Source organism: Notothenia rossii, assembly GCF_949606895.1.
Source record: "Notothenia rossii genome assembly, chromosome: 5".
NCBI classification, from domain to species: Eukaryota; Metazoa; Chordata; class Actinopteri; order Perciformes; family Nototheniidae; genus Notothenia; species Notothenia rossii.
In genome coordinates this window covers 4,977,726-5,002,471 of record NC_136903.1, presented here as the reverse complement: position 1 = coordinate 5,002,471, position 24,746 = coordinate 4,977,726, and the positions used below count along the sequence as shown (strand labels likewise).

Genomic DNA, 24,746 nt, shown 5'->3' with positions numbered 1-24,746 from the left:
TAGCTGATGCGTTTGGTTCTCTCCAACACATTCTCACTCCCAACTCAATACAGATGTCAGTATTCTGCGCCCCTACTCCCCCTCTAACTGACGGCAACAAAGTCCGACATTATACATTTAAAATAAAGAAGTAAAAACAATAAGTCTGGCTTGATATTGAGTAAGGTTGATAAACGCTGTGAGAATGGGTCGGCGGAGAGCATTTCTCCGCGATCTCAACTCGTCTATTACCAATGTTCAGGGAGCTCTATGCAAGTCGATGGGACTCCCCGATAGTTGGAGATCGACGCTAAAGGGCCCCCCACTGTGTTTGATGGTGACGCCAAAGGATCCTGGAATAACGTCACTATTGGACGATATGGGAATGTGTTGCTTTAAATTACTTTCTGATGATTCTTTATGCTGTAAACTAAAGAAGAATAAAATCTTCTGCAGCTTTCTATACTCACATTTTAAAAAACACATTTTCTTGAAACATGCCCATGTTCTGCTGAGAGAAGACTCTACGATGAATTAGCATTTTGGTTATAATTGTGGTTTAAATATTGTACGCCTTCAAGTGTCGATCAACTATGTATGGCTTGTCAATTGATGTACAATAGTAGAGACTAAGCTTTGAGCTGTTGAACATTTGTAACTTTTACCAAATGTATTTTCTATGTGTAAAAACGGGGAAAGACAATCCAGCAGACACGGGCTTAGGGCACCGCAGCATCAACAAGGTCACTTTGGAGAGCCCTTTGGTCATTTTCATTTGTTGTGTTCTTTTTAAGTCTATGAATAGAAATAACCTTTCCTGTGTTTTTTATATAACAAAAAAAAAAAATCGTTGTACTTAGATTGAAAGGGTCATTTTGTATTTTGTAATACCAGGAACATGTAAACAAAAAGCTAAATGAATGAACTCAGACACCTTCAATAAGATCTTCAGCTATTGAGATATTGGTGCAGCTCTAAGATTACACACGATTTAAAGTCTCAGCTCTAAGACGAAAAACAACAACTGGAGTTATTCTTTGTTTTGTCTTCACACCACTGGCTGTACTATAGCGGATGCATTATGATCTCTCACCATATTTGACTTGTGCGATGTCCCCGACGACGATCTCTGACACCAGGATCTGGAGCATCTGCCCCCCTCGCACCACGGTGAACTTCTGCTCCTGCTCAATGCGGTTCTGGAGGCCTCGAAACTGCTTCTCTTTGCTCCAGTCGTTGAAGGCGGTAACCAGGACCACGCAGACCACCGACAGCAGGATGGCGGCGCCCTCGATCCAGCCGGCCTCCGCCTCGCCGTCCTCGTCCACGCCGCCGGCCGCACTGCCGCAGTCTGAACAGAGACAACGAGAGGCTGGAGTTTAGTGTTCTGTGTCGACCTTAGAGTTGTGAACTCTGCTTTTTTAACCATATCCCAAAGGACTCAAAATGTATCTTTGAAGCAAATTGTGAAGCTGTGTGCCAAAAGGAGCACCAGCCTGTGTTTTGTCTTAGGAAACTGTCTTATGTTAACTGTTGGGAAAATACTGAATGTCCTCTTCCAATCTGAGAGTCACATGATAACAAAGGTATCCCAACTGTAGCTGTGAACATGACAGGATGTGTGATTACCTAGAAGAGCATCAGGACTGTTTGAGGCATATGATAGCTATGTGATTAACATGATGACTCAGCCTCTATGGAGAGAGACGTATGACAAGCATGATCATTTCTGACGTGGAGCTAATCTGAAGTAAACATTGAATACTGCTTTCTATTCCTCCATCTTGTGACTGTGGAACTCCCTCTCTTGGATATCAGCATGTGAAGGAACTAGTTGATGCTCTCTGTATGTGATGACTACTTTATTTTTCTAACATGTGTCAACATTATAAGAAAAGATGGAGCTTTATTGTTACAGGATGTGTATTTTGTAAATTGTGTAACTTTGTTATATTATATTGCATCTTTAATACTTTTGTATGCATGCTTCTTAGGTAACATTAAGCTGTCTTTGACTCTTTTCTGCTGTAATAATGTAAATGTCCCCTCTGTTGGACTAATAAAGGTATTCTGATACTGGGAAATTCAGTAGTTTAACAGCAACAGGGTAAAATTGAAAAACAGGACAGCAAAGAAAGATTCACACAGATTAGCCGCTTTCACACCAACTACTTTGCCAGCACTTAGTACCCCCATGGCACTAAGTACAGATCGCGTTCACACCCATGGTTCACACCGGAATAAATTCCCTGAGGGAAGATTAGGCATTAGCCGCTGACGTCACTTCTTCTTCTTCTTCTTCTGCTTTGGGTTTACTGGCAGGCCGCAAACCACTTCACGGCGTATACTGCCACCCGAAGTCCCCGGCCGGAAGTCCCCGGAGTTGGGGACTGGCTTCAGTAGAAGCTGCTTCCGAATAAATCGCCAGAACGCCGACACCTCCTCATCACTCCACCGCTCCCATGTTTTTTTGTGTTGCCATAAGTTAGTCTCTCTCCGTTGGTGCGCGGGGCTAATGCTAATAATGCTAATGCTAATAATGCTAATGCCAGCAAATACAATGGCGGCTTCACAAAACTTTTCAGAGTTTTTCGGGGCGTGGTTTGCAATTCGCCCAGCCAATCGAAATTGGCACTTTTTTCTCACCAGGATTGTCCCACCTCTCTAGCAGGCACTACAAATGGGGGTAAAAGTTCCCGGCACTAAGTACTCTTTTTGGTGTGAACGCGACATAAGGGGTACTAAGGGAACTAAATGGGAAAAGTACGGGAAAAGTACTCCGGTGTGAACGCGCCTAATAAACATTTAAGATCAAATCAAAAAATTATAAATTAACTATAAAATATGAAATTAATTAAAATGAACATATATAAATATTGGGTCTTATATACATATGCTATATATGTACTATATGTGTGAAAATAGTGTGTATATTAGAGTTATGAACTCTGCTTTTTTAACCAAACACTGCAGCCATCAAGAATCAGAGAGTGGAATCACACAAATATCTCAAATGACTCAAAATGTATCTTTGAAGCAAATGGTGAAGCTGTGTGCCAAAAGGAGCACCAGCGTCCTATTTCACCGTTGACAAAACCATGATAATAATCGTCGATTCTGTCTTTTTCTTTACTGTCATGGTTTAGTACCATGTCTTTGAAGAGCAGAAACTCTCTCAGTCAGATCATTAAGTCTTCTCGCAGATTGATTAATGAGCCAAATCTAAACCTTGAGACCCTGACAGTTACAGCGGTTTACCAGCTCTATATTGGACGATGACACCCACCCTCTGCACTCAGAGTTTAAGCTTCTTCCTTTAGGAGGTTAGTTGTCCCAAAATGTAGAACTAAGCGGTATAAAAACAGCATTGTTCCCGCAGCCAACGCACAAATTAACTATTGTAGCAGCGTCACACAGAGGCTATTTATTTTGTATATATTATTAACTTTCTGGATTGCTCAGGTTGGTAGTAGTTGTTTTTTAATGTTGTTAGATGTGATGGAGTACTTTTTTTTGTCTGTTAACTTGTCTATGTTGTTTTGTAATCTGTGTCATAATGGATCCCTTGTCTTTTACCTGCAAACCTAATCTACCTAGGAGTAGAAATAAATAACCTGAACCTGAAGTAAGTGACCTCTGACCTTCCTGTACACGAGGATTCAAGACCAACTAACTTTAGGAGGGGTGAGAAACTTCTGCTTTGACGTTAAAATCTCAGCTAGCCTTAGAGCAGGGGTGTCAAACTTATTTTGGTTCAGGGACATAGAGCCAAATCTGATCTCAAGAGGGCTGGAACAGCAACAACCTGCTTAAAAGTTGTAAATAGCTGGTTTATGCCTACACGAAGGTTCAAAATACAAGTAATGGAAAGTAACATATCTGAAGATGTAAAGGTTTAAAATCCAAACTCACTCTGTCTTTCGGCGTTGGGCGGACTGTAGAAAGAAAGGCCTAGAGAAATGATGGCTGCCACCTCCAGGATGATGAGTGTGACATCCTGCAGGGCTTCCCATACTAACTGCAAAAAGGTTTTTGGCTTTTTAGGAGGGATGAGGTTTCGTCCAAACTCCTCTTTCCTTCTGTCGATGTCCTCCGACGTCCCGTCCAAACCTGCGGGAGGAGACACAGAGACATCATCAGAGACATGTCCTCCTCTGAGCCTCGTTCACACCGTTAGACCAGGTTCATTTAACAGCTGGTGATCCCAGATAACCTACTTTAATCAGAGGTGGTAGAAGTACTCAGATCTTGTACTTGAGTAACAGTACAAGTACCAGAGTGTAAGAATACTCTGTTACAGTAAAATACCTGCAATCAAAATGTTACTCAAGTAAAAGCAGAAAAGTATTAGTCTATTTAAAGTACCAAATCTAAAATAACTTATTATCCGTAGAGGCCATTTTTTGAGTAATATATATTATATCACTTGAGTATAGTTAGTAATGTATTCACAGGTCTTTCATTCTCTCATCCATGATAGTACATTAAATTGTATAAGTGGATTTAAAGGTATGATATTTGCTGCCAAAATATAATGGAGTAGAAATACTAAGTAGCATAGAATGAAAGTACATGTATCTCTTAAGTACTTGTGTACAGAACAAGAGTATTGAGTACATTTACTTTTCACGGTGTGTAAATGGGCACACAGTAACTTTTTTACAACAGTTAGCAATAGTAGCTCATCATTTAGCAAGGCCTTGGTAAATCTAATGTAGTGTCAGATAAGGCAATAGCATAAAGTGGAATTTGAATAAGTTCAATCAATCAATCAATCAATGTTTATTTATATAGCCCAATATCACAAATGTTACATTTGTCTCAGTGGACTTCACAGTTTGTACAGAATATCAGTATTAATTCTAATGGTTAGAAGTTTTTTTTTTTTATGTAATTACTCTATGCAAGGTGCATCCCAAGGTAATTTACAGAGCCAGATCAAATACATAAAAACAATAAGAATGAGTGAAAAGAAATAGTAAGAAACATAATTAAAAACAACACAGAAAGAGTTAGATCACACAACTGTAAAACAGTAACAGTGATACCACAAAATAACCCCAAATCAAAAAACACTTAAAAAAGGTAGGTCTTTAATTGACATTTCAAAATGCATATGGGGTTTGCTAAGATCCAAGTTACCATAAAACCAGAAAGCAGCCTCTCCAGATTTCTTGTGTAATACTTTTGGTAGGATCTGAGTGTCCTTGCAAATATGGAGGGTTACGGTAAGCCCTGTAAATCATTAAAAGCACTTTAAAGTCAATTCTGAAAGACACCGGTAAGCAGTGCAGTGATGCCAGCAGCGGGGGAAAGTGATCCATGTTTGTTTTGTTTGTTAAAATCCTGCCCGCATCATTCTGAATGAATTGCAATTCAAGATATTTAGAACAGCAAAAAATGAATTTCAACAGTCCAAGCGATTTCTAATAGCGTCTGATGTTAATCAGGTGGAAAATTGTATTTCTTGCCAGTTTGACGCACGAAGAACCAACATGACGCGTGGTGTATCCTGTCTCTCAGCAGTGGTGTGTTGTTGTAGATGTGTTTCCTCCGAGGAGCAGGAGGACATGTTGGGACTCGCTCAGATCCCGCGGGACTTCCTGACTCAGCAACTGAAACTCAGAGAGCGAGCCCTCTGCTTTCAGGTGACTGATTTCACTGCAAACTCATTTAAATATTGTACAAGTGTATCGAAACTGAAACTATTATTTAGAAACCGAATCGTTAATGGTTATGAGCAGGACCCGTGAACTCATACTTGTAATTTTTTGTCATTGTAAAAGTTATTTATTTTTTGGTTGTTTTGTACAAAAACAAGTATTTGTTTACAACATGACGAACATGACGCTGATGACGACGACCTTATTTTCAAGACAAATGAACGCTCGAGGAGGGGGGGGGGGCCAGAAACGTTTTTTAAGCTTCTTCTTGCGCCTTTTGAACATTAGTTTTTTTGTACCTTGAACGTATTTTTTGTTTTGTTTTGCATCTCTTTGTTATAATTATAATTATTATAAAAAAAAGTAAAATCTTTCTGACCTGTTCAATAAATTGACTAATAATAACAATAGGTCTCCCCCTGCTGTCCCCAGACACACAGAGCAGTAAAGCAGAGTGATGGATTTTCCACAGTTTTCCAGCTGCTGCTGACATTTCACCTCTGTGTGTCAGCAGGAGTCCAACCAGTCTGAGTGTTTGCTGAGTGTGAACCAGACAGACACACCGAGTGAATTAATGATGACGAGGAAATGTCAAGGGGCAGAGACTCAGAGTGAGAGACGAACCAGGGTCCACTGAGACACAATGTCCACTGTCTGCAGAGGTGGGAAGTAGTGGAGTACAAATACTTTGTTACTGTACTTAAGTACATTTGTCTGGTATCAGTACTTTACTCCACTACTTATTTTTCTGACGACTTTTTACTTCTACTTCCTACATGTTGAACACAAATACCTGTACTTTCTACTTCTCACATGTTGAACACAAAACCTGTACTTTCTACTTCTTACATGTTGAACTCAAATACCTGTACTTTCTACTTCTTACATGTTGAACACAAATACCTGTACTTTCTACTTCTCACATGTTGAACACAAAACCTGTACTTTCTACTTCTCACATGTTGAACACAAATACCTGTACTTTCTACTTCTTACACTTTGAACTCAAATACCTGTACTTTCTACTTCTCACATGTTGAACTCAAATACCTGTACTTTCTACTTCTTACATGTTGAACACAAATATCTGTACTTTCTACTTCTTACACTTTGAACTCAAATACCTGTACTTTCTACTTCTCACATGTTGAACTCAAATACCTGTACTTTCTACTTCTCTCATTTTCCAAACAGGCTGGTTCCTTTAGTCTGAATGTGTGTTTGGTGGCGTGATCATTATTATTTAGAGTCATTGCGTGCCTATTGATTTGAACACGATCCGTGTATCCATCATTTCCTGGTCTTCTCTAAAGAAGAGGGACCAATGGAAACGTTGTCATGTTGCCATTGGTCACCATGGAAACATTCATTAGCTAACAATGACATTATTGTTCTATTAATATAAAGGGAGGTCAGGTACTCTTTAAAACAGCTGCTAGTTATGGGTACTTTTTACTGAAGTACATTTCAAAGCCTCTTTACTTTGACTTGAGTAAAGAAGTGTAGTCAGTACTTCTACTTTCACCAGAGTATTTTAAAACACGAGTATCTGTACTTCTAATTGAGTAAAGGATGTGTGTACTTTTGCCATCTCTGGCTGTCTGTAGGTCGGCACGAGACACTCTGTGAATAGGCTAATCCTGGGTTTTAAACTTTCCAAAGCCACATGAGGTGACCGTGTCTGACTCACATTGCCAAAAAGTGCGCATAGACATGGTGTTTAATTCCGTTTTAAATATTATTACACAGCTTAGTTGAATACTCGATTCTGATTTGTCAATTTGGATATCTCAGAGGATGTTAATACTTGATAACACACTGCTGCTAAGCAAAATAATGACCGTTGCTAAGGAGGATCAAGGGGGAGAAGGACAGAGGTTAAAGACAGAGCATTGGATGTCAGAGAAATCAAATGAACAGACTTCGACATGTACAGAAAACACCTCGATCAGAACCTGCCTTTCATTTCAAATTACGTTGTTGTCACAGTTCAGCCACCGGTACGCGGTTGAACAGACTATTTCATGCTTAGCTGAAGATCATTCTTAACACGATCATTTTCAAGTGCATAAAATCATTTTCAATTGATATTGGGAGGTATGTCATTAGTTTATTTAGTATCTGGATATTGGGCAGTGAGGCGGTCATTATGGAAAACATAACACCCTTCAGGCGGCACATTATCATTACATAACCTCTGGTTGACTTTCTAGAAAAAACAAATATCCCAAATGCAAATATCCCTACTGTCATCAGGCAATCATCAAAAATAAGGTGACAAGAATAACACTCTAAATAATGCGTAGAAACATTTCAAACAATGTGCCGAGTCATGTGATCTACTATTGAATAATGCGCCAAATACTGTGATCGGAAAACTGCAGGCCTTCTGCCATCCAACCCTAATACGTTTTCTCATCCTTTTAAAGCCTCGCCCTCCCCAGGGAGTGACATCAATCATTCACTAAAAAAGGTGTTTGTTGTCCAAACAAACATAGTTCATAAATAACGCTGTAACTCAAATATATCTGATATATTCATACATCAAGTCCAGTGTCGGTTGTCCATATTAAACCATTATTACACCGATGTTACACTATTATATATAAGACACATTTTTCACAGGGACACAGTCTGTCAAATACATGTATACCCCAGAATACTGAAACCATTTAAGGGTTAATCTATTTGTTGACATTTCAAATGTTCCTTTTGCAACAATAACAGAGAAACATCCACATAAAAAAAAGCACCAAACAGTCACTATTTAACTACAGGCTTCTTTCGCCTAAGCTTGTTAAAGAGGCATACTTAACCCTTTGTGTTGTGATATAATATTGCTGTTGTGTGACGAAACAATTCAATTATGGTGTTTATATATCGATCTAGTGAAATGTATGTAATAAAGTATGTTAATGCACTTTAATGAGTCTGGCCTCCCCACACCACACAGGCTCCCCACCTGGTCTGCTTAATGAGGTCCCTATCAGAATCAATACCAATCATAACTCATTGATTAAATGATCGGTGCGTCCCTCATTAAAGACTCACAGCAACAACAAGAGTTAAATGTCAACGTCCTGTTGACTTGAAGCCTTTTCAGACGTTATACAACATTACTAACACCGACTGAGGTTCTGAGAAACAGCAAGATACATCATAGTGTGCTTGCTCCAGAGAATCCTCTATTCCAATGAGCTTAATTTAAATTCATTATTTACAGACGGGAAAATACTTTGTTTGTCTCATGGTCCTGAAGATGAGAGACAACAGAGCAGAGGTGGGAGATAACTAAGTACATTTACTCAAGTACTGTACTCAAAGGTCACCTATTGTGCAAAATCCCCTATTTCATTACACATAATTGTATTAGAGAAGTTTAAATATAAAACATGAAGTTCAACATAATATTGTTTCAACTAACCTAATACAGTTATGTGATATTTGTTGACATAATACATTTAATTAAAGTCAATGTTCCGTTTTTTCAGTGCAGGATTTATACTTGTTATGAAGCATTTTGACAATAATGTGTTGGTACTTTTACTCTAGAAAAGCATCTGAACACTTCTCCCACCTCTCAGGGTTAGCAGAGGCTGCAGGTCGTAGAGACTCTGACCCCAAAGAGTCAACGGTCCTTTGAGCCAGACTGACCTCAGGGAGTCCGTCATACTACTGCGACCCCTGTGTGTGTGTGTGTGTGTGTGTGTGTGTGTGTGTGTGTGTGTGTGTGTGTGTGTGTGTGTGTGTGTGTGTGTGTGTGTGTGTGTGTGTGTGTGTGTGTGTGTGTGTGTGTGTGTGTGTGTGTGTGTGTGTGTGTGTGTGTGTGTGTGTTGCCCCGCGAGGGATGTAAATGGAAGAAAAACAAACATGCTAACCAGTGGGGTAAAGTAACTAAGGACTGTACTTAAGTATCAGCACTTGTAATTTACATTAGTATTTACATGTTAGGCTACTTTGTACTTCTCCTCCACTACATGTATTAAATACCTTTAGTTACTTCACAGATGTGGATGAATGATGTGAAATATAATCAAGTGTTAAATGAGACTTTAGTTCCACCTGGAGTAAATCCACAAGCTACCCTGCAGTATACAAAGTCATTCAAACTAGCTGCACCTTTACCAGCTTTGAGAACACTTTCATGATCAATCATTATAAAACATATCATATCTATTATTCTGAGATGGACCAATCTGCACAATGACTACTTTTACTGTGGCTACTTTCACTATATTTTGATGAGAATACTTTTCTATTTTTACTTGAGGAACATTTTGAATGCAGGACTTTTACTGTAACAGAGTATTCCTACACTCTGGTACTTCTACTTTTACTCAAGGACAAGATCTGAGTACTTCTACTTTTACTCAAGTACAAGATCTGAGTACTTCTACTTTTACTCAAGAACAAGATCTGAGTACTTCTACTTTTACTTAAGTACAAGATCTGAGTACTTCTACTTTTACTCAAGTACAAGATCTGAGTACTTCTACTTTTACTCAAGTTCAAGATCTGAGTACTTCTACTTTTACTCAAGTTCAAGATCTGAGTACTTCTACTTTTACTCAAGTTCAAGATCTGAGTACTTCTACTTTTACTCAAGTACAATATATGAGTATTTGAGTACATTTTTGAGTTACTTTACTTGAGAATTTCCATCGTGCTACTTCATACTTCTTCTTCATTACATTTTGAAGGCAGATATTGAACTTGTTACTCCCTATACTTGACCTGATTAGCGTCTTGTTACTTTTGCAGGTTCCTGTTATTGACAAAAAAATGTAATCGTCTAAAAAGTTATCTCATCCTTTACAAACTTCAAAATGTAAATGATACACACATTAATGCATCACTATTTATAATCCAGTGATATAATATATATTATTCTAAAAAAGGACCACCCTGGATATTGATTGCATTTAGATTTGGTTCCTTGCTCATACTTTTGTATTTACTTAATTAACTGTAATGCACTGAATACTTCTTCCACCACTGATACATGTTGGTGGAAATGTTATGCTAGCAAGAGTTAGCATAACATTAGATATGGAGTTCTCAATAAACCTGTAGATCTGAAGGTCCCGTTTGTAAACTTGACATAAGTAACAGCAATCTGTTCGTTCTTCTCTTAATTCATGATGTCACTAATTCACTTTTTTCCCCTAAATAATTCTCCTCGTTTTTTGCTTAGAGCTCGGCTTTGTACGGGCATTTATATTTCGCGCATACTTTATTCATTTCGGATTCAAAACCGCTGACAGCTGAACGGTAAACGCCTATATATATTGACTGCTGCTGTTGCTATGGATGCTATCCTCCAAAGATGACCGCGACGGCCCAGAATGCACCATGGTTCCCATTCTCAATACACACCAATTTAACACCAACAACTTGCAATATCATTTGGGGCAATACCTCCCCTAGTTAACTGAATACATTGAAGGTTTAACAAAAGAAAACCTTACGCGTCATAACTGAAAGGACAACTATCATGCAAAATCCACTTCTTCATGTCTCTTCTACATCAACATGTGTCCCCTCTTCTCCATGTCTCTTCTACATCAACATGTGTCCCTTCTTCTCCGTGTCTCTTCTACATCAACATGTGTCCCCTCTTCTTCATGTCTCTTCTACATCAACATGTGTCCCTTCTTCTCCGTGTCTCTTCTACATCAACATGTGTCCCCTCTTCTTCATGTCTCTTCTACATCAACATGTGTCCCCTCTTCTTCACGTCTCTTCTACATCAACATGTTTCCCCTCTTCTTCATGTCTCTTCTACATCAACATGTGTCCCCTCTTCTTCATGTCTCTTCTACATCAACATGTGTCCCCTCTTCTTCATGTCTCTTCTACATCAACATGTGTCCCCTCTTCTTCATGTCTCTTCTACATCAACATGTGTCCCCTCTGTGGAAAGAGACTCTGAAAGTTTCAGGAACAAAGATTCTCTCTCTTTTTGATCCATTTCTATAAAAACCTGTCGGAAAATGAGCTAATCAGATTTTGGCCACTTTTTGATGTCATAACGAATGTTTTGTCTTGTGTAACCATTAGCCAATCACCAACCAAGGTAACCCCCCCCCCCCCCCCCCCCCCTTATCACCTGAATCTCCTCCTAGAGCACCATTGAGTTCTTGTTAACCAAATCTCTCTCAGAGGGGCGTGGGGAGGGGCTCCTTATTTTCATCTAAAGTAACAGACAGAGAATCAGCACTTTGGAAACAGGGCTGAAACAGAGGGGATTATGGGTAATGCTGCAACGATCTGTTTGGTGTTTCAGCCAATCAGAGACAGGCTCTGGATATATCTGAGACCTATAATATATTGATGAAAAACAGTATACCAGGGGACCTTTAACATAACATTAGAATCCCTGAAAAACAACTTGATTGACTGGTGCAATAAATAATGCTTCAGTCTTACTTCATGAAATACCCTGTAGCTCCAAATCGATGCTTCAATGATCTGTTTGGTGTTTGGAGCCAAACACTTCAGAGACATGTATTGTATCTATCTGAGACCTATAATATATTGATGTAAAACAGTATAATACGGACCTTTAAAAGAAAAGAACCACAGATGCATATTTACCATCGATAGGTGACGTCCTCAGTCTGGCACACAGTCCGTTCACGTCTCCGTAGCTCTCCTTGATCCTGGTGAGAGACTCCTCTCCTCTCAGCTCCATGACGGAGCGCAACTCCTGCAAAGAGCAGCTGAACTCCGCCTCGTGGTTTGTCTCGCCACGCCGCCCATGTTTGGACCCCCGAAAAGAGTTGGTGGCCATGTCTGCTTCCTCTGGGACTCTTCAGAGGCCTCCCAATAAATAACACAGACTCAGTATTCAGCCTGAGGTGCAGATCTGGCCTGACAGGGACTCTGTGCCTGCAGAGGGAGAGACAGAAGAGGTCCTTTCAAACATCTTGTGATAAAACAGAACAGTAAAACAAATACAGAAGTATCACCACAGAAAGGTGCCTCATTGGCCTCAACAGTAGGACTGGTCGCATGACACCAAAGTTATTTCCTTACATTGGTTTCTGATAAAGTGGGGTTTACACTCTAATCATCATCTTAGATCATTTCAAGTAAAATAAGAACTGCTTAGGAAAATAAAATACATAACGGGGAACTGTGTGCTCTTAATTTAAATGATAACCATATACAAGGGTTGCATGAGCTTCACAGGATATAGAAACAATTTAAGGGTTACTAACCGGCTGCAGAAGTAGTTAAAATAAATCTGTTAATTACTTAATTGTTGATTCACAACGAACAGACTGAGTGTAGAGTATTGTGCTCCGTTGTAACTCTGTTAATACACCCATATTGCACCATTATTATATCCATGCTTCATCCAAGTTACACTCTTATAACACCCATATAACACTGTTATTACACCCATGGTACACCATTATGACACCACACCCATATTATACCCGTGTTACGGCCCATCTACACTACAGGCATCGAAAAATGCTTTCAACCCTTCGCCCATTTACTTGAATGGGGTGACGTAGAAGATTTTTAATCTTCGCCGAACTGCATTGTGGGGAGCATGGCATGGCTTTGCAAGCATCACGAGCATCTATCGGCATCAAAAGTTGAACTATGTTCAACTTTTGAGGCTCGATGCTTGGCATCAGCCAATCAAATCCTGTTTATGCAAATCCCGCCAGTGCAAGCGCTAGCCAATCAAACCGCGTGCAAGCTGGGATAGCCAGACCGCAGTTAATTTCCTCATATTCCAAATGAGAAATTACGGTAGCAAATCACCCGGTTCTTTACGACCAGAACTATTTACCGGGATACAAACCGGAGGAACCAGGCATGGAGGGAGGTGGCAGAGACAGTGGGTGAAACTGGTAGGTTTTCGCCTGTTTGGGGATTTTATATCCAGTTTACTTCGTTTTAACATTGCTATTGCTTTGTATGTCGGGGGCGGGAGATTCATGTGATTGGTTGTTGGTCGCAAAAAATTGCCAAGCTTCAGACACGCCCAGCTTCAAGATTTGTTGATGCCTGTAGTGTCGACGGGCCGTTACACCTATATTACACTGTTTTTACGCTGATATAACATTGTTTTTAGACTCATATAGTTTAAATCAGCTAAAAACCTAATTGTTGATGCACAACGAACAGACTCTGAGTGTAGAGTGTGTTGGCCTGCTGATGTGTGAACGGAAAGCCTTTATATCTGTTCCTCAAAGGTTGTGACCTCTGTGCTTCAACTGTAATCTGTGTCAATCAGTCAGCCAAGGCTTAATCTGAGCGAGAGAGAAGCAGCCTGTTCAAGAAAAGACCTGCAGCGAGGTGAGCAGGCTGAACACAGATCAACTGGGAAAACTGGAGGATAGTATTTGCTCTTTCTCGCTGCACAAAGCTTCTTTACTGAATCCAACCTCCAGTCAAGTTACTCATTTTTTTAACATTACACCAATATGATACTGTTATTACCCCAATATTACACATTAATACACTCCTATTTTACCCCTGTTACACCATTATTACACCCGTAATACCGCCCTACTACTCTGTTTGTATACCCTTGTAACAGCAACATTACATTGTTATTACTACACTGTTATTACACCGATATTACACTGCTATCAGACCCAAATTACACCCATGTAACACCAATATTACACAGTAATTACACTGTTATTAGACCCATATTACACCCATGTAACACCAATATTTCACCCATATAACACGGTAATTACGCTGTTATTACACCAATTTTACACATGGAGTCAACCGGTGAAATGACCCTTACCCCCTGGATACAGAAACACTTTGAAGGGTTACATTAGAAAGGATGCAACGGGATCATTTATGGGTTTTTAATTCTCTTTTGATTAGTTAATAACAAGCTAGTCATCCCAGCAGCACGCAAGCTATACCTGTAATCAACAGTTGAATAGACTTAACAACCGGTCATACACAATGAGGAAACATACACCTGTCAGCTATAATCCTCTCTGATATAGACACTATTGTCCCTTCATTTCTTCAGTTCTGCGGAGAAGAAGAGCGTTACTTACAGAAACTTCCCTCATCGCCTCCTGTTAGCAGCAGCAGCAGGTATTAGTGGCCGTCTGATTACTCTGAGCAGCGTCACACTCACAGCTCCAGAAACAGCCCATAACCCGACCACTGATCCTCCAGGACCACAAATTGTACTCCCAAAATCAGCCTTTTTTTGTTCAGAAATTCGGTATGACCTTCAGCGAGCTCACAGCCACAAGCAGCGCTCCATCGGAGGAAAAACACCGGAGCTGGCTAAATGATTATCTGAGGAAAGCCTCGCTTAATCTAATTAGACAATCTGTGGCTTCAGTGAGCTCCAGAGAGACTGTGGCTGCAGCTCCTCCTGCTGAGCAGAACACACTACGTCCACACACACACACACACACACACACACACACACACACACACACACACACACACACACACACACACACACACACACACACACACACACACACACACACACACACACACACACACACACACACACACACATCAATCAAAATATAACACATTTTACATTATACACCTTCTGTCCTTACCCTCACATCAGATATGGACAAACTCCCAAAGAAACCCCGTTAAAATGGAAGAAACCTCTGACAGTTGAGCAGCCTAACTAGGGGCTATAAGCTTTATTTAAAAGGAAAGTGTTAAGCCCACTCTTAAGGGTGTCTGCCGCCCGAACACAAACTGGAAACCAGTCCAACCGAAGAGGGGCTTGATAGCTAAATGTTCTGGCTCCCATTGGAGTTTTAGAGACTCAATGGGACCTTATTTTGCAAAAGTTCATTTGTAACATAACTTCTGACGTGTAAGACTGTGAAAATACTTTTAAAATAAAGAAACACTCACGACTTGCAATAGTTATATCAGGACGTTCTGTGTTGGTGAAGCTATGGCTGGAATTTTGTAACTGTTTTCTGAGCAGTTTCATATCAAATCAATGTTAGCCTTTAATACCACTCACTGTGAGTTTCTTCACTTAGAAAGTCACATTTTAAATTAATCAATATGTCATGTGCAATTCAAGGCACGAGTCAAACATGACCAAAAAGTCTCTTGCTGTTGACTAGCGGACATATGTTTTCTGAAATGATTTCCCACGGGGGAAACCGTATAGTTGCCTCTTTACAACTCGTCCGAACAGACTTGAGGAAAGACGTAATGACAGAGAGCACAACAAGCTGGGCAACAAGTGGAACACCCTCAAGCAACTAGTTGGCATCCCTAGCTACCAGCAAGACACAGCCTAGCAACCCTCTTAATGGAATATCGATCCTGTACACACACGCACACACGCACACACGCACAACTCTTGGACACTTCCCTTCCCCCACTCTGAGCAGCAGTGATGCTGTCTGATGTCAGGTGGCACACAAACACACACGTGACCGTCACACACACGCACACACAGGTGGATTACGGCACATAGAGACACAGGAGGATTAACTGAACACACACACATCACACACACACACACACACACACACACACACACACACACACACACACACACACACACACACACACACACACACACACACACACACACACACACACACACACACACACACACACACACACACACACACACACAGGTTGCTATCCCTGTTTCACTTTTGCACGGTAGTGTGATCACACCGAACTTTGACCCCTGCCTTAAAACTTTAAAGACGCACATGGAAAAAATGGAGACCCAAGCTGACCCAAAACCATGACTGGATTTCCGTTGTTTAATCAACAATAGCATGTAACAATTCAGGTCTGACGGTAAACAAAACAGTTTCAGCACAAATAGATATAATCATTTCATAAAGAATACATTGGGTGAACTGGTTTAGTCAATAGCCACTGGGCAAGTTGGCCTGCTGGGACCAGCTTACTATTCTGTATGTGTGTGTGTGTGTGTGTGTGTGTGTGTGTGTGTGTGTGTGTGTGTGTGTGTGTGTGTGTGTGTGCGTGCGTGCGTGTGTGTGTGTGTGTGTGTGTGTGTGTGTGTGTGTGTGTGTGTGTGTGTGTGTGTGTGTGTGTGTGTGTGTGTGTGTGTGTGTGTGCCACCCAGTGGTCACTTATAGTCAACTCGCTGCACACACTGGCCACCTTGATCTATAAACCCGATGGTTAGAACAGATTTTTTTTTGGGGGGGGGTCGATTGTGAAAACAGAGATGAATCTTTCAGAAAGACTCTGACAGGAAGTGCTAGTAAACATCAAAGAGAGGGGCAGATATTCATAAATTCAAATTCATAAAAGCAGACTATATTTGATGTATTTCACAATGAATTACTTTTTTTAAGCCCTTTAAGTTAAAGAAAAATCAAAATGCTGTTAATTGTGTCACCATTCTGTCTTTTCTTTTCATTGAATCTGAAAGCCATGTTGTTTGTATAAAAACAAAAACAAACGGCAGTTCACTTCCGGGAGGCGCGGTCATGGCCACGTCATCTGCGTCATCTAAACCTGCAGAACAGCTGATCGTGACGTCACTCATCAACATGGCGGACTGGAATAGAGGTATTGTTTTTGACACGTCCTCACTTCTAAATATTCAGTCTTTAACCTTCTACAGCAGGACGGGGTTCATGTTACAGATGAATGATGGGGTGTTTAACCTAAAGGACGAGTCAGACCGGAAGAGTGTTTAGTGTCTCGAGTTTTATTTCACTTTTACAGCCAAATACTGAAGCTAAGCTAACAGGCTAACTAACGTTATCAGCTGTTTGAGACTTCAAGCAGTGGTGGAGAGTAACTAAATAAATGTACTCAAGTACTGTATTTAAGTACAATGTTGAGGTACTTGTACTTTACCGGAGTATTTCCATGTTAGGCTACTTTGTACCAGAGGTGGGAGGAGTACTTAGATCTTGTACTTGAGTAAAAGTAGAAGTACCAGAGTGTAGGAATACTCTGTTACAGGTAAAAGTCCTGCATTCAAAATGTTACGCAAGTAAAAGTACAGGTATTAGCACTTTGTATGATGCTATGTCAGGATTACTACACATATGTGGAAATGAATGTAAAATAATTTTTAGATCTTGAAGTTGTTTTGATCATAAAGTAAAATACTATATTGTTCAACTCCAGATACCGGGTACTACGTGTTTTTGTAGATACACTTGGATCTGTACGTTGTAATGCATGTGTAAGTGGTACACTTAGGCATAAAACAGTTGAAACTACAATTATTTTTCGTAAGGATGTCTGGTTTATTCATAATGTTGTTGCACTAAATCAAAGGGATCAATTTGGGGTTGTTGTTATTTGTAGGTGATTATGCTGCTGTGATTTTACTGGTCCGGCCCACTGAGATCAAATGTGGTTGTATGTAACCACTGAAATCAAATGGAGGGTTTGACACCCCTGATGTAACATATCATATGGATGCTGCAATGGGATACTCAGAGTAATTTTTAAATCGGCTTGTTCATTTTTCTTACAGTTTCACTTGATATCAAATGGAAATGTTGTCATACATAGGATTATGTCTTTCTAGCGTACATAGGCACATTTCTTAACTATTCTCCTCTCGTGTCTGCAGGTCATGACTCTGTGGACGACATGCTGGACACTGAAAACAAGCGCCTGACTGATAACCTCGCTAGCAAAGTGTCCAGACTGAAATCTGTGAGTCCCCACCAGTTCTTCTCATTACAGTCAAGTTTAATCATTTCTGAGGCGTTTGTTGATGTGTTTTAAGTGACTGATGAGTCCCCGTATTCATAGAAAACAACATAGATAGAAGTTGACGTGAACATAGACAACGTACTCGTCTTAACTCAGAGGCAGATTTTTGTATTTCTGTTCCAGACCCTCCACTCTTTATAGTTCTTTTTTCGAAATATGCTTTCTTTATTTTATTAAATGTGTAATATTGAATAGCATAAGTGTCACATTCATCATTCAACAGTACAAGTGCTACTGCAGATACATTTACATAACATTATGCACATTAAGAAAAGAGACTGGCCCTCCCAAAGGTTTCTTTTTATAACATTAGCTTTAAGTATTTACAATTGAACATGGGAACATTTCCATTTCACCTTAGAATAGATAAAAGCTGGTATATGACTATAAATAATATATCATTATATATTCACACTTATTTATTCTATAAAACCAGCTATCGTCCGTCTAATAGTTTGAATGCACTTATTCAAGTAGAAGAAATGAGAATAATACACATGTTTTGGGACTTTGAGGGAAAATGAAAAATGTTCCATAATATATATTCCATATAATATTTAAGTCCATACATTAATAGTAAGTGGCTTTGATTTGAGCAACTTTCTTATGACATATATTTTGATTGTATGTCCGATCCTCAGTCTGAGGTTTGACACTCACACCTTGCAAAGGCAATATAGGTCAATACAAAACAATAGACAATATAAATACAAGTGCTTGAACTGTGTCTTCTGTCCTGTCTCTGGATCTGTCAGCTGGCGTATGACATCGACCGAGAGGCTGAAGATCAGAACGAGTATCTGGACGGCATGGTGAGTCCATCCTGTCTGTAAGACTGATAAACATGTGGGCTTTGTTTGTTTGTTTGTTTGTTTGTTTGTTTGTTTGTCATGTCATCGAGCTAAAATTGAGTAAAAATAATAGTTGGTTGAATCAAATATAGGACGACATTTACTCCTAAGTTTATCAGAATCAGAATCAAGTTTATCCACAGGTACCTTTACACTTACAAGGCATTGACTTTGGTGTATGGGGGAGCAGACATAAACAACATAAGAAAATAAGTTGTAACCTTAATAAATAAATATATATATATTATTTTATTTTATTTATATAGCCCAATATCCCAACACACATTTGTCTAAGAGGGTTTTACAGATCAACAAACATGATTCACAATGTCAGAAATATATAATAATATTACAAGATAGAATTTAAAATACAAGAGATTAAAACAAAATGAAATGAAAATACAAACAAAAAACAATCAAATCAAAATAATATGACCCAAGAGGATGTTCTGGGGAAGCCTGAAACCTGCCCTAACTATAGGCTTTATAAAACATAAAGGAAAATTGTAACATTTAAGCCTCAGATTGCATTTACTCCAACTCTAACTTCAAGTTGCTGTTCAACAATGTTCCATCAAAAAACAAATGCAGCAATCAAGATTCAAGGCTTTTATTTATTTATTATTAAAATCTCAGGTCACAGGCTCCTCCCACAGTGCAACACAATAACACAGATAATAGTGCAAGTAATAAAATATAATATAATATAATAGAAATAGTGCAGAATAGTCTGTATATATAAGTAATTGGAATATTGATATAAGTTGCAAACAGATGAATGTTATGGATGTTCTTTCAAAAGTGTTTAACAGTCTTATGGCCTGTGGGGTGAAACTGTCTTTTAGTCTGGTGGTTTTAATCTGACAATAATATATGCTGCATGCTTAATAAGAGTCCCTTCCTTGATCCCTTCCCTTCCTCTTGTCCTCCACCCTTCCAGGACTCAAACTTCCTGAGTGCGACGGGGCTGCTGAGCGGCAGCGTGAAGCGTTTCTCCACCATGGTGCGGTCCGGCAGAGACAACCGGCGCATCCTCTGCTACGTCTCCGGGGGCCTGGTGCTCGCCTTCTTCATCCTCTACTACATGATCTCCAGGATCCAGCGCTGACGGGGGGGGGGGAACCCCACCATCAGACAGGAGCTGAGAAGAAAAACTCATATCTGAAAATACTTTTTATTCTGCACCAAAGTGAGAAAAAAGACAAACAGGAAGTGGACGTTTCTGTTGAATCGTTGGCGGGTGTCAAAATGCTCAGCAGGGGAGTCAATTAAAAGTAACATGATTGGACTAAAGGTGGCTTTTCAACTGTACCTGAAGTCCTTATATGGGCGCGGTCATGCCAAAGACACTGGAAACAATTAAAAGAAACATGATTGGACTGATTGGGGCTTTTAAACTTTACCCTTCTCCCTTCCTGCTGTACTCAAGAAGTCCTTATATGGGCAATGGAATGGTGGAGCCTGAATGCAGCTCTGTGATAGGCTGATTAACCTGTCAATCATGACCAACTTGCTGCGAAGAGTCTCACCTCCAGAATACAAGAAATAATTGGACGCACGTTTGGGGTTGTAGCGAGTGTGTTCAAACTGCACATGTTCTAATATGTTTACAAACTTATATAAAAAAGTGCAGAGAATTGAAGACTAAAAAGTTAAAGAAGCTGCAAAAGAAAATGTGATTTTGGTGATGAGACATAAACAGAAAGGTTATGGGGGAACATTTATTAAATGTCTGGAAAACATTGTGCTTTTCTTGGTAAAGGTGACATTATTCCAAGTTTTATGGACGTTGGCATGAATTTCTTGTCAATACAAAAATATGATTTTTAAAGATGTTTTCTATCAAACAGATAAAAAAAATTTCATGACAATTGATATTTAATTGTATAGAGGGAGGAATAGAGACACAGCGTCTGGGGAGAACAGGAAGTGACACCGCCATCTTTGTTTTTTGCTGATCTCTAAATCACAAGGCGATGATGTCATGTCTTGAAGGACTGTCAATCAACTGTGATGTAAATAAATATGAAGCAAACACTTACCAAATGCTAAGAACTGCACTAAAACAATTTCGGCCACTATTTTCTTCTTTAACTCTTAAGGTACATGAATCCAAAGATGGCACAAAAAAAAAGAGCAGATTTGAACCCCTAATTAGACGCTTTTCTCTATTTTAAATCCAATTTTTAAAGTGAATATTGTTCAGGTTGGGACTGGCCAAACAACTAAAAACAACGACTTGGACTCTTGGGAAAACTGTGGTGGACAACTTATCCTGTGTTCAACAATGTATATAATCATTAACATTTTCATACATACTGGTCTATATTTTTTTTAACAAACCTTTAAACATCAATGTTTCCTGTTGCAGTTTTAAGCTTTGTCTGTGCTGGCGGTAACGGTTTCCATATTTTCATTAATAGTACATTTTGGGCGATGTTCTGTTAAACGTTTACTGGATGTTTTGTCCAATGATACACATTTTGTCTAGAGGAGATTGAATGTGTTTTCATTCCAGCGGTCTGCACAGATGACATTGCAATAAATGTATTTGTTTAGTTACTTATTGGGTATATTAATTTGGACCTTTGTACCTGATGTATTTACGTTGTGTGCATATGGGACAAAGTCTTAAATGAAGAAGGGTTTATTTCTATTTTTATAGTCATAGTTTGGCTGTGACATTGTAAAGATTTTACTTTGATTACCTTCTCATGCTACTTCATACTACTACACATTTCAGAGGGAAACATTGCACATTACAGATTAAGGGAATTTTTCCATGTACAAAACACGAACTTCTGCACCTAACAATATACATACAAGAAAATCTGAAACTGGGTGTTGGAATGTAAAATCCCAAACATTTAATGGGTCCAGAAACTCAAATGTGAGGATTTTGTGGTTTTTCCTTGTAAATATTTTTTATAAAAGTATATCATTCTATGATTTAGAGCAGTGGTCACCAACCTTTTTAAGCCCAAGATCACCGACCTCGGCCTAGGTGAAAGGCGAGATCTACCTATTGCAGAATTGAGTGAAAAAGACGGCCCAGACAATGCTTCCAATTTGAGGCCTTTTATATAGGCTAATTGCATCTGAATTACTGTTACAATGAAGGCTCCATAATCAGCTCACGGCATATAGGGGGTAAAGTGCTATTGGGGGGCGGACCTCACCTCCTCTAGGGGGGTCCTCAACTACTCTAGGGGGGTCCGGGGGGATGCTCCCCCGGGAAGATATTTTTTTAAATATTGAAGTTGAAAGCATCAATCTGGTGCACTTTGAGAGCAACATGAAGAGATCTATGGATACCTCTCTAAGCACCCATATAAAAACAGAACTGTAAACAGATTTTCTTTTTCTTTATGGATATTTTACAAATCACTCCCTTTTAAACTGTATTCTTGTTTTACTGCCATATAGTAGGCTATTTCATACCTGTTTTTCATTTATTCTCTTACTGTTTGTATAACTATAATGATCATATGAAGGTGTGCCGCGGAAATAGTATTTTGAATAATTTGTGACAAAACCGTTCTAAACACTCAGAGAGTCCTTTAGCTCACTTGAGCCCCTCAGTCTGACAGGAGAGGACTCTCCTCCAGCTTGTTGTGGAAACAGCTCTTTATGTCCGTTGGTGCAGCTAGCTAACCAGATGCTAACATCACGATCCCCGCTAGCACCGTTCCCTCTCTCTCCCTCTCTCCCACTCTCTCTCCTTCTCTCCCTCTCTCTCTCCCTCTCTCCCTCTCTCCCTCTCTCTCTCTCTCTATCACACTAAATGCGCTATTGCCACACACACACACAGAGCCAGCTTGAATGACACAAGCACACGTGTATTTCCATGCAACTCTCTGATTGGTCTGGTGTCTTGCTTCCGTTGCGTTCACTGAACACGGGAAATTACAGTCCTGCCGTTGTCTCTTGTGTCATGATGAGGTTCACGTAAAGCATGGTTAATGTATTATATTATTGAGGTGTCTCAAATATACGTCAATCAAGTGGCACCTGGTAACGGGGTGGTGGATGATATGTTTACATCTAAAAACATATTTTTCAAACATTATTATTTTAATTTTCTTTTTCTTTCTTTTGTTACTTTCTTTTTTAACGGTCCGCGATCTACCCGCACCACACTCGCGATCGACCGGTCGATCGCGATCGACTGGTTGGCGACCACTGATTTAGAGGTTGCTATACTCTACAGACATGTGGATAAGTGTGTAAATAGCTTTTACATGTATTAATAAGTAATAACAATGATGAAATGATATTATAATAAAATAACAAAAACAGGTTGAATATATATTAGTGTAGAAATCACAAGGGGCATTCTATGCACACATTTTCCTGATTTAAATGCAGGACTTTCACTTGTATTTGACTTATTTACAGATTGGGCCAAAAACATTATGGGCGTCACTTGGTGGGGACACTTTTTTCAGATTTAAGAAACCACTACTGCATTAAAGGACCCCCTCATACCCTTACCATATATATCTTTTGACGACGAGTGTATTAACTATGCTACGCTGCATTTAACAAATTATCCTAATGTTTTTTTTTGGTTAGGGTTAGGTGGGGAAAAAAATTGCCATTTCCAAAAGTGATGTGGACATGTCCCCAGTATCCCCAGTATAAAGGACGCCTATGTCTTAAAATTTGAAGGACCTGAATACTTCTTCCACCGCCTTGGTTGCAAATAAATAACACATTTTATAATATGAATTGGCAAGCGGAAGTCAGTTCACATTGTTTACACAGGGTAATTTAATTTGAGCAAATCATTTAATATTTTTGCTATTAACTACTTATTTTCAGAAGTAAATGAGAAGTGTTTCCCCATGGTGTATTCATATAAAAACACATATGTAAACTGGGGTTTCACATCAGCACATTAGATAGAACGATAACACATTTTTTTATCAAATTAATAACAATAATGAAAACACTTCCAAGTTTCTGCTACCATTTGCAACCACTGTCAGACATTCATAAATAGCTTGTTTAATGCAGAAGTAATAAAAATGATCAGTTTTCTTTCCAACTTTATTGAACAATTATTCCAAGACATCAGTGGTCACTCAGAAATTAAGGTGTTTAGATAATTGTAAAAGTGTTGTATTAAAAAAAAAATTCAATGAAGAAAATCTGTAAATACTGGGGGAAAGCTTTCAAATAACAGTCATGTAATTTAATGTAATGTGCTCTTTGGCCACTGGGTCACTTCGTATTGACTCGTGTTTTCTCGGCAGTTTCCGGAGCATCTCTTTGCTCGATGACTTGATACAAACAAACTGTGGAGCGGGCGCCCTCTCTTTCGGATTAGCTCTCCCGATTCCTCCACGTTTCTCTCACCATTCCGGGTTATTTCCAGCCTCTGTCGGTGACCGGGCTCCGTGTTTGCGGTGGTTATCCGGTTCGGCTGCACTCGGTCCAAACTCTCCTTACTGCTCGGTCTCATTCGGCTCTCGTCGTCTCGAGAGGAACAAATGGACGAAGCCGACTCGGCCACGAAGGCGCTCGG

At 39.5% G+C, this 24,746-nt stretch overlaps 3 protein-coding genes across 7 annotated transcripts in view; 2 read left to right on the top strand and 1 right to left on the bottom strand.

Moving 5' to 3' along the window:
- LOC307038424 (plasma membrane calcium-transporting ATPase 1-like) overlaps positions 1 to 14,998 on the bottom strand; it is a 39,655-nt gene extending 24,657 nt beyond the window's left edge. The window contains exons 1-4 of one of the 5 annotated variants that reach the window (XM_079679804.1): positions 14,693 to 14,998; positions 12,240 to 12,533; positions 3,892 to 4,089; positions 1,073 to 1,330 (exon numbers count right to left, since the gene is read on the bottom strand). In XM_079679804.1, the coding sequence (XP_079535930.1) occupies positions 1,073 to 1,330; positions 3,892 to 4,089; positions 12,240 to 12,435 (652 nt within the window). In that variant the 5' untranslated portion in view covers positions 12,436 to 12,533; positions 14,693 to 14,998. Of the gene's footprint in view, positions 1 to 1,072; positions 1,331 to 2,144; positions 2,598 to 3,891; positions 4,090 to 12,239; positions 12,534 to 14,692 lie in introns of those variants that run through there. The other 4 variants (XM_079679805.1, XM_079679806.1, XM_079679807.1 and 1 more) reach the window with 4 other exon arrangements.
- A 2,098-nt stretch (positions 14,999 to 17,096) lies between these two features.
- bet1l (Bet1 golgi vesicular membrane trafficking protein-like) lies at positions 17,097 to 21,920 on the top strand. The gene is made up of 4 exons (XM_079679869.1): positions 17,097 to 17,195; positions 18,220 to 18,305; positions 19,121 to 19,177; positions 20,157 to 21,920. Exons 1-4 carry the CDS (start codon positions 17,114 to 17,116, stop codon positions 20,322 to 20,324), a joined length of 393 nt encoding a protein of 130 aa, XP_079535995.1. The 5' UTR covers positions 17,097 to 17,113; the 3' UTR covers positions 20,325 to 21,920.
- A 2,497-nt stretch (positions 21,921 to 24,417) lies between these two features.
- Positions 24,418 to 24,746, top strand: part of deaf1 (DEAF1 transcription factor) — a gene marked incomplete at its 3' end in the record, with an annotated part of 14,863 nt that continues 14,534 nt past the window's right edge. Inside the window, exon 1 of the mRNA XM_079684567.1 lies at positions 24,418 to 24,746. This exon is cut by the window's right edge and continues 152 nt beyond it. Coding sequence (XP_079540693.1) covers positions 24,712 to 24,746 — 35 coding nt within the window. The 5' untranslated portion in view covers positions 24,418 to 24,711.

Excerpts from the sequence above, each read along its gene's own strand:
- bet1l (XM_079679869.1), top strand. The coding sequence starts at position 17,114 with ATGGCCACGTCATCTGCGTCATCTAAACCTGCAGAACAGCTGATCGTG. Across the intron at positions 17,196-18,219 it reads CATGGCGGACTGGAATAGAG|GTCATGACTCTGTGGACGAC; the intron begins GTATTGTTTTTG and ends TCGTGTCTGCAG. Across the intron at positions 19,178-20,156 it reads ACGAGTATCTGGACGGCATG|GACTCAAACTTCCTGAGTGC; the intron begins GTGAGTCCATCC and ends CCACCCTTCCAG.